The following is a 20,929-nucleotide window of genomic DNA, read 5'->3' as shown; positions in this document are numbered from 1 at the left end:
AATGTGACAGAGAGTTCTAGAGAAGGCAGTAATAGTTCTAGGGACCCCAGAAGATAGTTTCCACCACTCTTCATTTAGAAGAGAAATTTAAGAGTCGTAGCTCTTTAAATGGTTGAATCACGTTTTTTCCAGCACCCCAGACACTCTGGGTTTAAATGAATTACCTGCGGAAGGAAGATGAGCATGCAAGTTCTCAGGGGTCATGAAGAGCTATAATGTCATTGTATTTTTGACTTAAATGTGCTAAGGAAAGGAAAGAAGTTTTGAATTCATTTTCTTTCCTGTTTTTTTTTTTCATTGCCGACCAAATGAAAGCCTTTAAATCTCCGTTTGCTCAGCAAAGTTGGAGTGAGCTCTCCCTGGGTGCTGCTCACTCTGCTGGACCCTGGAAAACATGATGAGAAATAGCCACTGTTCTCCAGGGGCTCCCAGAACAGTGATCAGGTGCTGGTAGCGATTATAGGGACAGGGAGTAGGAAGGAGCACGAGGGTAATCCTAGTTGTAGGTGTGTGGGAATTTGTTCATCTAGGGACAACTGATTTTATTTGTACACTAGGAAGGAGACTGTATGTGTGCTGGAGTAGTAGATTTGGGAATGCATTAGGATGCTTCCTTAAGCCACAGGGATCAGTGAAATGTTCCAGAAAGTCAGTGTCTAGTCAGCAGAGGCTTACTCACAAGAAAAGGAGACTTGGGAGGAGCCTCCCAAGAAGAGAAAACATGAAAATTGTTTTTATTTATTTTTGAGAGAGAGAGTACGAGTGGAGGAGGGGGCAGATAGAGAGGGAAACACAGAATCCAAAGCAGGCTCCAGGCTCTGAGCTGTTAGTACAGAGCCCAGTGCAGGGCTTGAACCCATGAACCGTGAGATCATGACCTGAGCCGAAGTCAGATGCTTATTAACTCACTGAGCCACCGAGAGTTCCAAGAAGATTATTTAAATGACCATCGATCAGTGATCCTTTGGTCAAGAAATGGTACTTTCAAGGTACCTTAGATTCAGTGTGACCTTGAACATTACTTAATTTTCATCTAGGATATGGTTTAGGCATGTGGAGGCTGTGCTCTCTTGGATGAACAACTTATAAAATGACTATCTTGTAAAGTTACTAATATCTTTCCAACCCATGCCTGTTGTGTCTGAACTCAGTGAGGTATTCACGTTAGACTTAATGAAATACCACCTGGTACAGAAATTACCAAGTATGTGTTCCTGACAGAATTCATTTCAGCAACAATTGGTTGAAAAGACTAAAGCCACAGGAAAGCAGAAGAGGACTGAAAATTCATAGATCTGTCAATTGTGTTAGTTATCCTCTATACTATTAACTTCTTTTTTTTTTAAGTTTATTTATTTTTGAGACAGAGAGAGACAGAGCATGAGCAGGGAAGGGGCAGAGAGAGAGGGAGACACAGAATCTGAAGCAGGCAGGCTCCAGGCTCTGAGCTGTCAGCACAGAGCCCGACACAGGGCTCAAACTCACGGACTGTGAGATCATGACTGGAGCCGAGGTCGGACGCTTAATCGACTGAGCCATCCAGGCGCCCTAATACTATTAATTTCTGAAACATAAGCACCCTGTGTTGTCAATATGCAACTTCAGTATTTAAGCTAATGAAAAGATTTGATGGGCCCAGTTAAAAAAGATCACCAATACCTCTGGGAATGGTTTGTCCCTCTGGCTAGCTTTAAGAACTGTGTATGAATGTTGATGACATTGGTTCCTGGAATCAAACCAAAATATTGCTAAAAATTTTAAGCTATTCAAACACTTTTGAAGGTACCTGTAAATTTGTCAGGGTTTCGTACATATGGCCCAAAGGATATTTGATTTTAGGCATCGTAATTTTTTAAATTGCTTAGCAAACAACCTTAAAATAACATTAATTGGTGGCAAAAGAAGAGAAAACAAATAGTCTGTAGAGTGTGGTTATGAACTGAGGAAGTAGGTGGCAGTAGGAAGCTGGCTGCCTGTAAGGTAAACAGCAGAATGTTTCCTTTGACTTGTGTTTAGTTTATTCTTTAAATCTGAACATGTTTGGAAAACTGGGGAGCTAACCCCCACTTTTCCCAGGCCCTGCCATTTCTGTTGTCGCACCTGCTCAGACTGACACATTTGCCTGCCTGGCCTTCACAGTCATTTACTTGGATGGCCTCTGGAACAGGGCACGTTCGGTCTCCAAGCCAGGCTGGTTCTCCCTTTTTTAGATCTTACGTCGCAGATTTTGTAACACGTACCCCTTAGAGATCTCACAACGCAAATCTAATCATGCTTCAGTCCTGCTCAAAAAAATGCTTATGGTCTGTCTTTGTACAGAAATGAACAGTTCTAACAGTGAATACCCCCAACTGCTGTGTTAGTATGTGATTGTAGTGGCACTAATGTTTAGAAAATTTGGGCTTCATGGTAAGTTACGTTGATAGAAGCTTAAGAAACACTGTTTCTTTTTAAAAATTTTTTCATGTTTATTTATTTTTGAGAGAGACCGAGAATGAATGGGGGAGGGGCAGAGAGAGAGGGAGTCACAGAATCTGAAGCAGGCCCCGGGTTCTGAGCCATCAGCACAGAGCTGATGCGGGGCTCAAACCTATGAACCACAAGATCATGACCTGAGCTGAAGCCAGATGCTTAACTGACTGAGCCCCCCAGGTGCCCTGAGGCTTAAGAAGTTTTGAAGTGACCCAGTTATCCACTGACAAATAAGTGGATCCGCAACAGAAGGTTGTTTAGCTTTGAGAAAGAGGAAGATTCTGACGAGGCATGGACGAACCATGAGACATTGTGCTAAGTAAAATTAGCCCGTCACAAAAAGATACATACGATTCCATTTATATGAGGAGCCTAGCGTCGTCAGATTCATAGTGATGGAAGGTAGAATGGTCGTTGTCAGACTAGGGGAGGGGAGAACGGGGAGTTGTTATTTAATGGGTATAGGGTTTCAGTTTTGCAGGATGAGAAAGTTTTGGAGCGTGGTTGCATGACACGGTCTGTATACTTAACACCATAGGAATGTACACGTAGAAATGATTGGGATCGTGAATTTTATAGTATGTGTATTTCTAAAAAGAAGAAAGTTTTAAAGGACCTGGGATAAGATCTTATACATGTAGGCACCCAGAAGATTTTTTCTGTTATGTAGTTTCTCCTCATTATCCAATCAGCCATTAATTGAGCCAGTATTTTATTGCGTGTTGACTCTGCACAGAGGCTCTGTGGGTACAGGATAGCCTGCATGCCTCTCTCATGCAAAACAGTGCAGGCTCAGATCAGTAGCCTAGAAAACCCCCCGAAATACAAGTCTGTTTGGCAGTGAGTTACATATCAGCTTTGCATTGTAACTCAAAATCCATTTGGATAAAAAAAAAAAAAAAAGTAAACATCAAATAAAAGAAATCTTACAGTATTTGAAAAAACTAATTGGAGAACCTCAGAGTGAGACCATCCTTCTTAAAGTCTGACCCAAAGCTAGAAGCGCTGAATGAAGAGTTCCATTATTACTGTTTTATGTGGCAGAAATAACAGACCCATGGGTGAAAGGTAAATGTTAAAGGAGAAGAATACTTGCAATTTACATGGGATGATGAGCTAATTTCCTTCATGTAAAAACCCTTCTTATAACTCAGCGAGAAAAAGACTAAAATCTCAACAGAAGAATAGGCAAAATTCACAGAAAAGGAAATACACATGTCTCTTAAGCTCAGAGAATAATGCTTAAATTAACTAATAGTAGGAGTAGTCTGTATGAGAGACCCATTTTTACCCGGCATACTGGCAAAGATTGATAGCCTGTGGTTGTGAATAGAAAAACAATTTCTATGATCCTTGTTTGTGTAGTGGGAAATTAGTGAGAGCTTCTACGAAGAATTATCTAAGATCACCTTTTATTATTTAAAATCCCCACATCTCTTTCTTTGCTCCACTCTGGGGAATTTATCCTTTAGATATACATACAGAAATGGATAAGGCAACATTTTAAGTAATGTCAAGCTATTGGAAACCTAAAGGCTATTGTTTAAGAGACAGGTGAACTGAATTATGGTAAATCCATTCAATAAGCTATTCTGTAGGGGCGCCTGGGTGGGTCATTCGGTTAAGCATCTGACTCTTGGTTTCACCTCAGGGTCACGGTCTCATGGTTTGTGGATTTGAGTCCTGCATCAGGCTCCATACTGACTGTGGGGAGCCTGTTTGGAATTTTCTCTGCCTGCAACCTTCCTGCTTGTGTACTCTCGCTCTCAAGATTAAAAAAAAAAAAAAAAAAAAAAAAAAAAAAAAAAAAAAAAAAAAAAGATATTATGTAGCCACTTACAAGAATAAGATCATTGTATTTGTGTGGCTGGTGAAGGCTTTCTAAAATCTGTTAGATGAAGAAACAAAGTATAGAACCAAGGTGGTTTTTGCTAGAAAGGTGAGCGCAGAATATGTGTACTTGCACATACACAGACTGTCCCTCAGTGAAGCACCAGCCGGGAAGGGGGCTGCTGCTGGATGAGACGGGAGCCGTGTGGCTGGGGAGTCTGGTGAAGGTTCATAGGGTGACCCTTGTGTAGCCAGAAAAAAAAATCAATATTAAAAAATATTCAGTCTTACTCATTATGCGTGTTCACTTATAGCTACTGGGTTTCAAATTAGGATTTAAGAAAGTCTATTTAACTATATACATATATGAGAAAAGAAAGATATGTATGTGTGTGTGTGTGTGTATATATATATATATATATATATATATATATATGATAAAGACCATGTGAATTTCATTTCCAGGAGTTTTTCAGTCAGTACTGGAACAGAGAAAGTACTCTCAGTGTTTAACCACAGTGGGACTTTATTCTAGGGACTTGGTTACATGGTGATTCAAGAGTTGAGAAATTCCAGGATGGGCAGAGGCAAGGTAGAGCTAAGCCATAGCAGGAAATTGTTGCTCCCTGCATGCTGGAGGGACCACGTGAGGACGTGGTATTTCTGTATCTTGGGATACAGAAGGTAGAACCCTGCTGGGCTTCTGGTGGTTGCTAAAGCCAGGGAAGGAGATGCTTTTTTTTTTTTTTTTTAAATATTCAGTTTATTTTTGAGAGAGATTAAGAGACAGCCTAAGCATGGAAGGGGCAGAGAGAGGGGGAGGCACAGAATCTGACGCAGGCTCCAGGCTCTCAGGGCCTGACATGGGGCTCGAACTCATGCACCATGCAATCATGACCTGAGCCGAAGTCGGATGCTTAATGGACTGAGCCACCCAGGCGCCCCTGGAGGAGCTGCGTTTGCAAAGCAGGAGAGGTGTCCACGTACCCCAGCTTTTCCATTTCTCCTACCTCTCATCTCCTTCCACTGCCTCCCATTGGCTGAACTGCGCTGGAAACCATCTAGCCCAGGAGCCTTGGAAACTCAGCCTCCAAGTGTCAGCTCCCCTGATATACATAATAAGGATGGAGAAAAGCCAGAACTGGGTCTGAGGACAAAAATGCAGGGCTAGAACGATGAGCAAAAATGTTGCCAAGGGAAAATTACGGCTAGGCAGTAATAAAAATAATAAAACTTTTAATAATAAAAAGATGGCCCCAAGCGTGAGACTGATCCCCAGCATTCAGCCATAATTGTACACAAGTCTTGCTGTGTTGCATCACAGGTGTTCACTACAGGTGTGAGCTTTCCAGGGTGGTGTCAGGCCTCCTTTGTGATGTCTTCCCCTCGCCCCTGTTCACACAATGCCAGCATGCTGTGACATAGGCCATGAATAAAAGTTGGTTGAAAACAATGATTGGGTGAGTGAATTTCAAGCAGCCTTGAGAAAAATGAAGTCAGGGCATACCATCAGGGAAACTTGGGATACTGTTGCTCTTTGTGGAGTATGCCTTTGTGACAGACTGTTCAGTTTGAACGGGCTGGGCTGTTCAGTAACTGCACTGTGTAGGACTTTCATCTTCCTATCTTGCAACAGTTTCCATAAGACACTCAGTAATTGTTGTTTCGCAGGTTATAGGTTTGGGCTGATGAATGTTAATAACTTTTATTTTAGCATAATAAGGAAAACCTGGTCATTATAAACTCTCAAAATCATGTTTACATTTTACTTAAATGGAGATTGTTTATATTAATGATTGTGGCTCATAGTGCATCATAGCTTGGCTAATAGGAACATGAAAATTTACAAAAAGATTAACGTTTTTTAGGCTGTACTGAAAATATCTTGTTTTCCTGATAACGGTCTTTCTTGGTGTCTGGAGGAAAGTTGAGCAATTCCTTCTAATGAATAGAAGTGGAAATTAAAATACTTAATGCTTTTCTCTTTTTCCCTTCAGAAAACCAAACTGAATGTAAAGACATAACTTAATATATTTAAGGTTACATTAATACAGCAAAATAAATGTTCTTTTACTGCTTTGGTGTAATTTCATTGTATTTGATCCTGTTTAGGCTGCAGACCAAATTAAGAAGCTGTATAATCTCTTCCTGAAAATTGATGCCACTCAGGTGGAAGTGAATCCCTTTGGTGAAACCCCAGAAGGACAAGGTAACCAGAACAACAACAACAACAACAACAACAAAGAAACAAATGAGTATATTCATTTATGCAAGCTATGAATTAAATTGTACAAAAGACTGTAGCAGTAGCTTTGCATTCATTTTGTTCAGTAATTTAATTTCTGCTATGGTTTCGAATGCTCCGTGATATGGTTGAACATTTCAGGACTTGAGTTTGTTTGCAGTCAGATGCCAGGCCTCAGGGGAAGCTCCTTCTTGTTTTATTTGGAAACATCCATCCACCAGCACCGCCTTGTTTCTTCGGGGCCATTCTTGCTTATAGTGTGGTAAAAATTTGGGTAGAAATGGGATCCTCTCCATTGGGGTATAATGAATGCACCTGCTTTTTATGGAGCTAGAAATGCTTGAAGATTTTTAGTTTGCCTAAATCTGTACAAAATCACTTTGTCCTCCCCTGCTGGATTTATATCATCATAGTGAGACCCTAGTGCCCACAATCCAACTTACTTACTTACTTACTTACCAACTTACTTAGTTACTTAGCTTCTGATTCAGGTGGGAAAATGTTTCCCCAACTTCCCTTGCAGGGAAGGTTTTTTCCTACCCATCAGGTAATTAAAAATATAAAGAACTGTTTTCTTTGTCAGCACCCATCACCATTTCCCTGTGCCTTATATACAGCTAGTGTTCAGTAAATTCTTTTTAATTCGATAACAAAAGCTTGTGAATGTGCTTGTGTTTAAAGGTAGAGGCTGGGATATCAGGTGGATAGGATATGGATACCAATATGTAAGTTCCATAAACCTTGTCTTTTTTTTTTTTTTTTTTTTTTTAGCACATTTCACTCCCAATGTCTTGTATGGTATCTAGCATTTTGTGGGCAGTTCGTAAAGAGGGATTTGCCACTGAGTTGGTACATTAGGTGATCTGTTATGTGCAAATACAACCGGCTAGTAAGCCGAGGTGGACAGTACACTGTTTTACAAAGGGGCCTGGGTTCAAATTCTGGGTCTGCCGTGTTCTGGCCACAGACCTGGGCTAAGCCTTGGAGTTTGTTTGTTGTTTTGTTTCTTACTCCGAAAGAGTGGTAAAAATGGTAACTGTCGTATCGAGTGGTTGTCAAATGAGGTGACTGGTGATTGTGTAAGCATCCGCTGTCGCACACAAAATGGACGAGCACCACACATTCGTAGATGCTTCTCTTCTCAGATAGTCCAGGAAAAACTGCCAACAAGCAAAACTCCAGGACCAGGTGGCTTCACAGGTGAATTATACTAAATATTTAAATAAGAGTTAATACTTACTTTTCTCAAAATATTTCAAAAGACAGAACAAGAAGGAAAGCTTTCAAATCCATTCTGTGAGGCCAGCATTACCTTGATACAAAAACCAGAAAAAGATACTACAAAAAAAGAAAACTGTAGGCCAGTATTTCTGAGTAACATAAATACAAAAATCCTTAACAAAATATTAGCAAACCAAATTCAACAAAACTTTGAAAAGATCATTCACTGTGATCAAGTGGGATTTATTCCTGGGATGCCAGGTGGTTCAATATTTGCAAATCAATCGGAATGATACATCACATCAACAAGAGAAAAGATAAAAACCTTACGATCATTTCAATAGATGCAGGAAAAGCATGTGATAAAGTACAATATCCATTTGTGATAAAAACTCTCAAGAAAGTAGGTTTAGAGGGAACATATCTCAACTTAATAAAGGTCATCTATGAAAACCCACAGGTAACAGCATACTTAATGGTGAAAGATTAAGAGGTTTCCCTCTAAGATCAGGAAAGAGACAAGAATGTCCAGTCTCACTAGTTTTATTCAATATAGTACTGGAAGTCCTAGCCACAACAATCAGACATGAATGAATGAATGAATGAATGAATAATAAATAAATAAATGGAATCCAAAGTGGAAAGGAAAAAAATAAAACTTTCACTGTATGCATATAGCGTGATACTATATATATAGAAAACCTGAAAGACTCCACTAAAAAGCTGCTAGAACTGATAAATGAATTCAGTAAAGCCACAGTATACAAAATCAATATATAGAAATTCATTGCATTTCTCTACACTAATAATGAAGTGACAGAGAAGTTAAGAAAACAATCCCATTTGCAGTTGCACCCAAAATAATAAAATACCTAGGAATAAATTTAACCAACAATGTGAAAGTCCTGTATTCCAAAAATTATAAAACATTGGTCAAAGAAATTGAAGATGACACAAATGAAATATATTCCATGCTCATGATCGGGACAACAAATATTGTTAAAATGTCCATACTAAACAAAGCAGTGTACAGATTTAATGCAATCCCTATCAAAATACCAACAGCATTTTTCACAGAATTAGATCAGGTAATCCTAACATTTATATAGAGTCACAAAAGAGCTTGAATAGCCAAAGCAGTCTTGAAAAAGAACCAAACTGGAGGTATCACAATCCCGGTTTTCTTTTTTTAAAAAAAAATTTTGTTTTAACGTTTTACTTATTTTTGAGACAGAGAGAGACAGAGCATGAACGGGGGAGGGGCAGAGAGAGAGGGAGACACAGAATCGGAAGCAGGCTCCAGGCTCTGAGCCATCAGCCCAGAGCCCGACGCGGGGCTTGAACTCACGGACCGCGAGATGGTGACCTGAGCCGAAGTCGGACTCCCAACCGACTGAGCCACCCAGGCGCCCCACAATCCCGGTTTTCAAGATATACTACAAAGTTATATTGATCAAAAAAGTATGGTACTGGTACAAAAATAGAGACATTATGACAAAGGAGACAATATGAAATGGGAAAAAGTTTCTTAAAAAATGGTGTTGGGGAAACCAGACAACTACATGCAAAAGAATGAAACTGGACCAACTTTCTTACACCATACACAAAAACAAGCTTGAAGTGGATTAAAAATCTAAATGTTAAGACCTGAAGTCATAAAAAAAAATCCTAGAAGAAAGTACAGGCAGTAATTTTTCTGACATTGGCTGTAACAATATTTTACTAGATATGTCTCCTGAGGCAAGAGAAACAAAAGCAAAAATAAACTACTGGGGTTACATCAAAATAAAAAGCTTTTACACAGCAAAGGAAACCATCAACAAAACAAAAAGACAATGGGAGTATTGAATTGGGAGTATTGAATTGGGAGTATTGACTTAGGAGTACTCCCTATTGAATGGGAGTAGATATTTGCAAATGATATATCTGATGAGGGGTTAATATCCAAAATATATAAAGCACTTACACAATTCAACACCAAAAAACCTAAGCCAATTAAAAATGGCAGAAGACATGAACAGACATTTCTCCAAAGAAGGCATACAGATGACCAATAGACACATGAAAAGACGCTTAACACCGCTCATAATCAGGGAAAAAAATCAGAACCACAATGAGATCACTTCAGACCTTTCAGAATGGCTAAAATAGAAAACGTAAGAAACAAGTGTATGTGAGGATATGGGGAAAAAGGAACCCTTGTGCACTGTTGGTGGGAATGCAAAGTGGTGTACCCACCATGGAAAACAATGTGGAGATTCTTCAAAAATTTAAAAATAGAATTACTACTGGATATTTATCTACCCAAAGAAAACGAAAACACGAATTCAGTATATATGCACCCCTGTGTTTATTGTAGCATTATTTACAATAGTCAAGATATGGAAACAACTCCAATGTTCATCTATAGATAAGTGGATAAAGAAGTGGTGTGTGTATGCATATGTGGTGTGTGTATACACCTATGTATATATACACACATACATATAAATACATATACACTTATATATACATATGTATGTATGTACATACAGTGGAATATTACTGAGCCATAAAAATGAATGGAATCTTGCCATTTGCAACATGGATGGATCTAGAAGATATAATGCTAAGTTGAATTAAGTCAGAGAAAGACAAACCTTAAGATTTCATTCACATTTGGAATTTAAGAAAGAAAACGAACAACAAAAAAGGGACAAACAAAAAAAACACACTCTTAAATGCAGGGAAGAAACTGGTGGTTGCCAGAAGGGAGGTAGGTGTGGGATATAGGTGTAATAGGTGAAGGAGATTAAGATACTCATTGTGATGAGCACTGAGTAATGTGTAGAATTGTTGAGTCACTATATCATACCCCTGAAACGAATATAACACTGTATGTTAATTACGCCCGAATGTTTTAAAAAATACAAAATGGGGACAATAATATTAATACCTGCCTTAGAAGGTTGTTATGAAGGTAATGTTCTCAGAACAAAACATAGCATATGGTAAGAGGTACCAAAGCGTTCGCTATTATGATTTTATTATTTCTTATCCTTTTGAAAGTCAAACAAATAATAGACATTGAAAGTAAAACATCATACAAAGATTAGGATTTGTTTAAAAATTTAATTGTCACCAACTGCACTTGAACTAATACGAAATAGCCCTCAATTCCCTCCATGAGTCTTTTGGTGTTTCTGGTGGAGGCTTCTGTATTCTTCTAATAAATTCTCCATTTTCATTGACAAATAGTTAAATGATAGCTATAAGAAAAGTAAACAGAAAAGGTATGGATTTCATCTTTTTACCTATTTTTTTCTTTTTTTTTTTTTCTTGTAAGGATTTCAGGTGAGGATAGACAAATAGCTAATGTTTAGGAAGCCATTGAAAATAATATATTCCATGTTTTACACATGTGACCCACCAGATTTTTATTTGATGGGTCATTTGTAAGCAAACTACCTTTATTTGTAAATATTTTAAAAATTCTGTCTGACTATAAAATCATCAGTATTTCAGATAGAGAGGAAGTGAATGGAAGAAGATTCTGTTTTGAACTCACATGACATAGTGTACTGTGATAGACTTTTACATACATTCTTTTTTATTACTTATAGCAACCCAGAAAAATAAGAGGAGTTATTATCCCCATTTTACAGAGGACTGAAAATTAGTGTGACTCCACCGTAGACATCCAGTTAGTGAAGCTGGGATTTGAACCCATGTCTCTCTCAGGACAGTGTACATTTTGGTTTCTACATACCAGACTGCCGCCTTTTCTACCTTTTTTTCTCTTTAAACTGTTAATTTACTTTTATCAGAGTGATCTGGATGTAGTCTCCAGTTTGGGAATGTTAGTCAAAATTCGTGCTGCCTTGAGTGGCTATTAATTACATCCCAGAAACAAAAGAGAAGGAAGTTCAATAGAAGTTCTTAAAGGTCATGGCTTGCTTTTCAAACTAGTATGCGTAAGCAACCTGGTTATTTCATATTTTTAAAAAAATGGAAATTCAGCCAAGGAGTTGGATAAAAATCATTCATTCAACTACTTTCATTCAACTCTTTGGTAAGTTGTCAGTCACGGGTTATAAGGATACAAGAAATTTTCCCTAGCGTGTATTTGTAAAACCTCAGGAAATTGGAAGTTTTTTTTTTTTTTGAACTATCAAGAGAAAGGAAATTCTTGAACTTTTTTAAAGGAATCATCATAAAATATATTCCGTGTATACAGCTCATTAAAGCATAAGTCTTATGTGATATTTTTAAGAGCAGAATTATCTTTAGCTATTAATTTGTTCATTGTACCATAAAAGTTCAGCTATTGAATTATAATCACAATTAAATGAGTATGTTGGTTTATAACTCTAATGAGCAGTAGTCAAATTAAACCCAATTAGGAAATGGTGATTAATGACCAAACGTACAAATTGATCTTCATCATTGTCACAATCCCCTAAAGCAATCCTTTATTTAGGAGCTGTAAAAAAAATCATTTATATCCTAGAAGTATTAATAACCTTAATATTTATAATGTGAATATTTAATTTTTTCCATTTAGATCAGTAATAGCAGAGCCTATAACATTTCACATTAAAATTGTGATTTAATAATGACTCTTAATTTAGAAGTTTAAGGAGCTTGGCATCACACCAGACATTTTTACTTTAAGCTTATTCATTGCAGAGCTTCTTTGTAAGAGAATTTCTTCCATCTTCCATTGGTTAATGAGGACCATTTTTTAAACGTCCAGATGATTGGTCATATATTTGCACAGCAGATGATACCCGGTTGAATGAACAACGGTGATCTTGATAACATCTATGCTGCTAGGTCACCTATGGGAAATGTTTAATGTGGGGAAAAAACTGTAGTCCAAGAATTGTTTTTTCCAATGTGATTAAAAATTTGAGTCAAAGAATATCATTTGGCATCATTGACTGTAATGTAATTTAGTGACTGTTAGCTAGGATTATAATGGTTGTTAGTGACAGAAACCTGTATCAATCTAGTTTTTGTTAAAAAGCTTCCAGGTCAGGGAAGGATACCTATTTTGCTCATATAACAGGGAAGTCTACGGAGTGGACTGGTTTAGGGCATGAAGGGAAGTAGGGATTCTCTGATCTTCCAGCCCAGCTTGCCTCAGAATTGGCTTGTCAGACGGGCTTTCTGAAGTAACAGCCAAGATAGCTCCCAGTTTCCATCATTCTCCCCCGGGAACCATAGCAGTCTTTTCCAATGTTTCCAATTGGCCCTGCGTGGGTCACATATCCGTATGTAGACCAATCACTGAGCTGGAAGCACACGTATAGGAGAAAGGCATTTTCTCAATGCAGAAAGGGACATTGAGTCACAACGTGTCTACCAAATTGGCCTAACTTTTATTGACATGAAAGTAAACTGTTAATTAAATATTCGAAGAGAAATTAACTATTTTCCTTGCTTGTCCAGTTGAATTGCCAGAATTAATTCATTAAATATGTGGCCAAGTTAGAAGCAAGGTTTTGTTTATTGTTATTTATCTACCTATCCATGCATTCATTCATCTATTTTGCAAGCTCCTGTGGGATTTTATGTTCTATTTCATTTCTTCCCACTTTCAGGCAGATCTGGCTGTACACAGACGTCTTTGTTGGTGTCTTTCATGTTTTTCAGTGAGGAGAATGAGCATATTGTCCCCTCAGGAGATGTTTGCCAATACCTAGAGACTTTTTAATTGAGATATAACCGACATGTGACATTGTATTAGTTTCAGGTGTACAACACAGTGATTCCATGTGATCACCACCGTGAATCTAGTTAGCACCGTTTTTGTTTATTACAACTGCGAGTGTAGGATGCTACATGCCTCTTGTGTGTGGAGGCCAGAGACATTGTGCGATACACAGCACAGAAAATGATCTCACCTCACCTACCAGTGAGTCCTGAGAATTCCTGCTCCAAGGCATTTTCATCATTTGGAGCCCAAATCCATTCACCACGCTAAAGGGATGAAACCCAATTTGAAACCCTGACTACCTGGCCAAGACTCCATGAGAGCTAGGGGTGAGTGATCCAAAGTTAATTTGCACATCAAATCCCTTTCTTGCTTCAAATGAATTTCCCTAAATAGCTACCCTGTTGCTTCATGTTAGCAAGTGCCCATGTTGTTGGTGGGTGTTTGTCTCTGTTTTTCTCTTTATACATAAGACTCTATTTTCAAGAACATTTTCAGTTCTCTACCTTCACCCAAATCCCCCTCCTGCCTCGTATCTATTTTCTCTTTCACAGCAACTCCAGAAAAGTTTTAAAAAGTGTACAACTCTTGGAACATCGCTATTTAATGGAAAGTGGGACCAATTTTAAAGTATCAGCATTTTAAGGCCATCTTGGCAAGGTGCATTTCAGTAGCCCATTATGGTTACTTAACACAAATCAAATACAGTGCAGTGCTTGCAGACAGATTATTTTTCAAACTAATTATGACAGTCTCATTTCCTGCTGTTTTTATGTTCCTTTTGTATGCGAATTCCCCTCTGAAATGTAGTTTTCTTTTGTTTAATTCTGTAGCACATTCTTCTGTTGAAACTCTAGGGTCAGAGGCTGCTACCGCCAGTCAGATTCTTCATCTAGGTTGGTGAATTGGCAACTCACAGAATCTCACACCGCTAAACAAAAAAACCACAACGCCCTATGAATCTAAGTACCGCAGCTTTCTTTGATATTTGTTCAGAAGGAAAATTCATTTGTATAATCTATCAAGCATGTAACAATGTGCTTTTGATGGTGAAAATTGTTTTATAAATATTAATAGGTATGTTTTTTCACCCACTTTGTACACAGAATGGCCTTTGTTCAGGATGAAATTTCTATGGAATTGAGGTTTCATTAATGTGACACTCAAAATCTTATGTCGAACCAAGATCAGTACCTCCAAACATACATTTTACCATAGTTTGTTGTTATAATAAATGAAAAAGCTAAGGTTTGAGTAAGCAGATTTATTTTATTGCCCTGCCATTCACATAGACATCAATCCATTTTTAACATGCTCATTCTAAAAGTGTACTTGGACAGTCTTAACAGAGGGAAACAAGCATGTCAGAGTCCATCAATATTCAGGGATTAATCCACACCTTTTGTGCAAGCTGCGAGTTTTTTGTTTATTTTTCCCATTATGCTTTTTTGTTTTCATGCCAGCTGCACTTTTCTGAGTTTCTCTTTCACTGTAATAAGTTTGGTACCTGAGGCTATAGCAGCAGGAGAAGTGTGACATGGTGCTTGGTGATCCGCAGTCTTTTTCTGTAAAGGGCCTGAGAGCCTCTGTTGTATGGAGTCTGCTCTGCTATTGTCTGGGGACAGCAGCTACTGAAATATGTAAACGAATGGGTGTGGCTGCATTCCAGTCCCAACAGCTATCCTTTGCCATCCCCTGACTTAGATTCTCATTTGGGGCTATTTTATACCAATCTTTGGCCACACTGGCCTTCTGCAAAGGTGTGGTGTGTGATTTGAGGGTCACCAAAGGCATCTCTGCCTTTAGACAATAATCTCCTTCTCCCATCAGTTACAAAGCCGGAAAGGCCAACCATTAAAATCTTTCCTGTGGGACATTCTTATGTTTTCTGAATATGGCATTTCACTGAAAATCATAGGCAACTTGTACATCTGTAAACTCCAGTAGGCTTTAGTTTCAGTTTATTGTAAATAGAAGTCTAGGGTTATCGGGAAAGGGGACCAAGTTACAAGTCATTTCTAGGGACAGGAAGAGGGGAGAATCTAGCCTGGGCTGCAGCATTGTGAGGCTGAGTGTAAGAAAACAGTGCGTCCAAAGGCAAGGGAATTAAAAGCAAAAATGAACTGTTGGGACCTCATGAAGATAAAAAGCTTCTGCACTGCAAAGGAAACAATCAACAAAACTAAAAGGCAACTGACAGAATGGGAAAAGATATTTGCAAATGACATATCAGACAAAGGGCTAGTATCCAAAATCTATAAAGAACTCGCCAAACTCCACACTCAAAAAACAAATAATCCAGTGAAGAAATGGGCAGAAGACATGAATAGACACTTCTCTAAAGAAGACATCCAGATGGCCAACAGACACATGAAAAGATGCTCAACGTCGCTCCTCATCAGGGAAATACAAATCAAAACCACAGTGAGATAGCACCAGACACCAGAGTGGCTAAAATGAACAACTCAGGAAACAACAGATGCTGGCGAGGATGTGGAGAAATGGGAACCCTCTTGCACTATTGGTGGGAATGCAAACTGGCGCAGCCACTCTGGAAAACAGTGTGGAGGTTCCTCAAAAAATTAAAAATAGAACTACCCTATGACCCAGCAATAGCACTACTAGGAATTTATTCAAGAGATACAGGAGTGCTAATGCATAGGGCACATGTACCCCAATGTTCATAACAGCGCTTTTAACAATAGCCAGATATGGAAAGAGCCTAAATGTCCATCAACTGATGAATGGATAAAGAAGATGTGGTTTATATACACAATGGAGTACTACGTGGCCATGAGAAAGAATGAAATATGGCCCTTTGTAGCAACGTGGATGGAACTGGAGAGTGTGATGCTAAGTGAAATAAGTCATACAGAGAAGGACAGATACCATACGTTTTCACTCTTATGTGGATCCTGAGAAACTTAACAGACCATGGGGGAGGGGAAGGAAAAAAAGTTAGAGAGGGAAGGAGGCAAACCATAAGAGGGTCTTAAAAACTGAGAATAAACTGAGGGTTGGTGGGGCATGGGAGGGAGAGGAAAGTGGGTGATGGGTATTGAGGAGGGTGCCTGTTGGGATGAGCACTGGATGTTGTATGGAAACCAATTTGACAATAAATTTCATATTAAAAAAAAAAAAGCTGTGCGGGTGGAGTATGGCTGTAGTGATAATAATAATAATGAGTGAGTGCCAGCTGTCTGTGCTAAGTGCTTTGCACAGAGTCTCTGCTTGCACCAACACCATGCAGTCGAAAATACTCTGGTCCCCGTTTTACAGACAAGGCCACTGGGCTTAAGAGTGGGTGATGTTGGAAGTGTCTGACTAGGAAGTGTCCGGTGTGTGTGATGCCAGAGTTCACTAAGTGGTGAAGTTCACGGGAAAATGTCCAGGCTATACGGCATTATGAACTGGGATAGTGAGGCAGGAAAGCCCTTTGTATGTTTGTGACCACTTTAAAAAAATTTTTTTTAACGTTTATTTATTTTTGAGACAGAGAGAGACAGAGCATGAATGGGGGAGGGTCACAGAGAGAGGGAGACACAGAATCTGAAACAGGCTCCAGGTTCTGAGCTGTTGGCACAGAGCCCGACGCGGGGCTCGAACCCACGGACCGTGAGATCATGACCTGAGCTGAAGTCGGACGCTTAACCGACCGAGCCACCCAGGCGCCCCGTGACCACTTTTAAAATAATAAGCAGATATAACAACTATGTGTCTCAAAGAGTCTAGCTCCTTAAAGTGCTTTTTTTCTCCCTGCCCTCCACCTACAGAAAAAGATTAAGGCTTTTAGGGTGACAGTTCAGTTTCGGATCACCCTTTTTAACTCCCGAGTCACCTTCCTTCCTTCCTATTTATGTGGTATTTCTGACTTGCTAAAGCACTTGAATGTAACATACATTGACCTAGGTGTGTCCTTGGTTTTCTCTACAGAGAGGGAACAAATGGCCACTATAGATAGGCCATTTATCCCACAAGTATGATACCGGTATGTACACCTTTATTTCTTCCTGTAGGTACCCCTTTTATCCTACAATCACCATTTTCAAGCTCTAGTTTAAAGTTTTTGTGGGGTGGTCTCCAAATAATGAACTCATTTCTGGACTTGGTGTATCCAACGTACCCCTGGGAAGGAGCATTTTTTGAAAATCTGGTTTTGCAGAGTTTAGGTGGGACTGCCTTCTGAACTTTGCATACGTATCCATTAATTATGTTCCGTGAAGTAGCTTGGAATTGTAGCCTTTGTAAGGGGCAAAGATCAGCCTGGACCTATGTTGATTTACTAGTTTATTGATTTTGACCGAGAAGTCTTTTATTTGAAACTCTTCAGTTAGGAAGTCAATTTTATAGCCTTTGTCCACTCATTTTGAAGGTGTCAGTTACAAATAGTCGTGCCAATGAGTAATTAAGGAGCTAAAATTACTAATACATTAATTAAAATGTATTTATAACCTAGTGGAAAGCCAAGAATGAAGTTGCTTTCCTATTGATTATTATACCAGTCATTAACTGCTGACAAAATGCCATTACAGCAGGCAGAGAACATTGGCCAATTCCTTTGGTAATTGTAGGATTCCATCATTAAGATTGCAGTATTCTGGACAGTAATTACTCATTTGCTCCGTGTATTCACAGTGTGTGGGTAAAGTGGTTGGACATTTTGTGGCAAGACTAAGGATTCTGGCAGACATTAACTTCTACATAAGATTCTTTCTTGACAGTCAGTGCTACTTTAAATAATTTGTGGTTTGAGCTTTTATTTATGCCAAGTATTCTTAGATGTTAATATGCCAGTTCTGCATAGACTTGTATCAAAGTACTTGATTTTTGTGGTAGAGAGACCCTTGTAAAAAACCTCTATGTAGGATCTGTAACTCTAGGATGTTGTAATGTAGCAACATTTTCTTGTAAGCAACTGGGAATAACAGTCTGTGGTCATTGCTTTGGAGTAAATTATTGCAGGGTGGTTGTTCCCCTCTGAAGAGGTAGGTGCCTTTCAGCTATGCTGGGGGAGGATGGGTAATTTCTCTAAAGGCTGAGTCAAAACTCCCCGCCTACCAATATCTCAAGTAAAGTAAAAGAAGGTTACAATGGAATGTCATCATAGACAACTAATTTCTGCCCTAAGAAATATAATAAAAGGGGTCAGATCCCAGGAAACCTGCATGCCATCCCTCCCCACTGCTGCTTCTCCCTGAGTGTTCATATAGAGATATCCTGTAAGTCAATGAAAGTGCTGTTTTCTTGGTCCATCCATATCATCCAGTCAGTTTCAACTGTGTCCAAGTCTCTTGGCCTTGAGAGAATTGGAGATTTCTACCGGCACCAGAGTAGAAACAGTAGAGCTGATAATGCCTAGCTACCTTCCATTATATCTGATCAGTCTTAGTGTTTTATAACTTGAATCAAAAGAATCATATAATCATATCCTGCACATATCAAGATGATGGTCCTGGTTTGAGCAGACCCCGGAGGAGGTATATCAGCAGTTTAGGGACTGTTATTTCCATTTTCTGAATAAAAAAGCTGAGGCCCAGAGAGGAAGTAGGTTATTATGATTATTTTTTAATCAAGTCATAGAGTTAGTTAAAGGTCAAATAAAAACTATTGGTTCTAGGACACCTGGGTGGCACAATCGGTGAAGATTTCGACTTTTTTTTTTCTTAAGTTTTTTTTTTTAACGTTTACTCATTTTTTTTTTTGAGAGACAGAGTAAGCAGGGGAGGGGCAGAGAGAAAGACACCCACACACAGAATCTGAAGCAGGCTCCAGGCTCTAAGCTGTCAGTACAGAGCCCGACACGAGGCTTTTCTCACGAACCATAAGATCATGACCTGAGCAGAAGTCAGCCACTTAACCAGCTGAGCCATCCAGGCACCCCGGCATCTAACTTTCGATTTTGGCTCAAGTCATGATCTCCCCATGTGTGAGATTGAGCAGGCAGGCATCAGGCTCCACACTGACAGCAAGGAACCTGCTTGGGATTCTCTCTGTCTCCTCCTTTCTCTGCCCCTTCCCTGTTCATGTGTGCGCATGTGCTATTTCTCTCTCAAAATAAATAAATAAACTTAAAATATATGGATTTTCACCAAATGTTCTTTCCAAGAAATCTTTCATAAATATTAGTGAGGATACTGATTAAATAAAGATTTCACTTTACAGCATCAGAAGGACAAAGGACAGTGGGGTTAAGCATTATAGTCTAGGTTCTCTTTGCATAGAAGGTAAAGGTGATGATTAGTGGTTAAATACTAAAAATGAATGTAATGAAAATGGCCTATCAAATCTGTATGTAACTGTGGCAGTCTGTACCTTGTAATGGGTGACCACAGTTTATATTACTAATTTATTAAACAGAGACCGACAGGTATAAATTACTATGTTCTTTATTAGAATGTAAGTCCCTTGAGAACAGGGTCTTTGTCATAATCATCTTTGTAGCCCTAAAGTGTAAGATCAAGAAAGCCATAACCACTTCTTCTGCCTGTATCATGAGAAAAAATGACAGTATTTTATTTTTCTTTCTCCTGTCTTAGCCTGGGGAACTAACTAATTTGTAGATTCTTAAGGGATATTCACGTATGTGCCTTGTTCCCTTTAGTTGTCTGCTTTGATGCAAAAATAAACTTTGATGACAATGCAGAATTTCGACAAAAGGACATATTTGCTATGGATGACAAATCAGAGAATGAGCCCATTGAAAATGAAGCTGCCAAATATGATCTAAAATATATAGGATTGGATGGGAACATTGCCTGCTTTGGTAAGAAGTAGTTCTGTCAAAAGAATGATTTGTGGATTTGGGGGGAATTTAGGAACTCCTGATTTCTGAACCTTTCTGAACTGTTATTTCCTAAAAGCCAGTAAAAATAGGAGTTTGTTTGTTTGTTTTTGTAGCCCCAAAGTCTTAGGAAACAATTTGGAGTTTCTTCCCAATACATTTTGCTCAGTGGTCACTGGTTTAAAGCGGGGTTTCTCAAGTCTGGCACTTTTGACATTTTGGGTCAGATAATTCTTTTCTGGGGGTTGGGGTGGGGGTCCTGTACATTGTCAGGTATTTAGCAGTGCCCCCTGGCCTTTAGGTGCCATTGACAGCCAAAAACATTGTGATAGCCAAAAATGTCTTCCAACACTGCCATATATCTTCTCGTCAACAAAATCACTCCAGTTGAGAAATACTATGTTAAAGCATCTCAGTTAAATTTTGTGTCATAAAAATGGAAACCTTTACTACCCCAGTCAGTGTTAATATGCTAGGAACCATTCTGGAAATTTGTGTTTAAGATACAGTTTCTCCGAGGAAGTGGAAGAGAACATACACTTGAATCATTATACTCCAGTTTCGGCTTTTATGATCACCAAATGATAAAATGTTTAATCCATTATCCAGTTTATTAATAAAACAATTGATTCTATCATACTCATCTAAATTTGTGAAAATGGCTTATTCAGCTGAGATAAGA

At 38.8% G+C, this 20,929-nt stretch overlaps 1 protein-coding gene across 3 annotated transcripts in view; it reads left to right on the top strand.

Annotated features, from left to right (window-relative positions):
* The window catches only part of SUCLG2 (succinate-CoA ligase GDP-forming subunit beta), a 273,195-nt gene that overhangs the window by 141,119 nt on the left and 111,147 nt on the right, over positions 1-20,929 (top strand). For all 3 annotated transcript variants that reach the window (XM_030307196.1, XM_030307197.1, XM_030307198.1), the window contains exons 7-8: positions 6,415-6,511; positions 20,068-20,229. In XM_030307196.1, the coding sequence (XP_030163056.1) occupies positions 6,415-6,511; positions 20,068-20,229 (259 nt within the window). The remainder of the gene's footprint in view (positions 1-6,414; positions 6,512-20,067; positions 20,230-20,929) is intronic.

The sequence above is a fragment of the Lynx canadensis genome, chromosome A2 (assembly GCF_007474595.2).
Source record: "Lynx canadensis isolate LIC74 chromosome A2, mLynCan4.pri.v2, whole genome shotgun sequence".
NCBI classification, from domain to species: Eukaryota; Metazoa; Chordata; class Mammalia; order Carnivora; family Felidae; genus Lynx; species Lynx canadensis.
The sequence above is the reverse complement of the archived record's forward strand: the minus strand, read 5'-3'. Positions and strand labels throughout refer to the sequence as shown.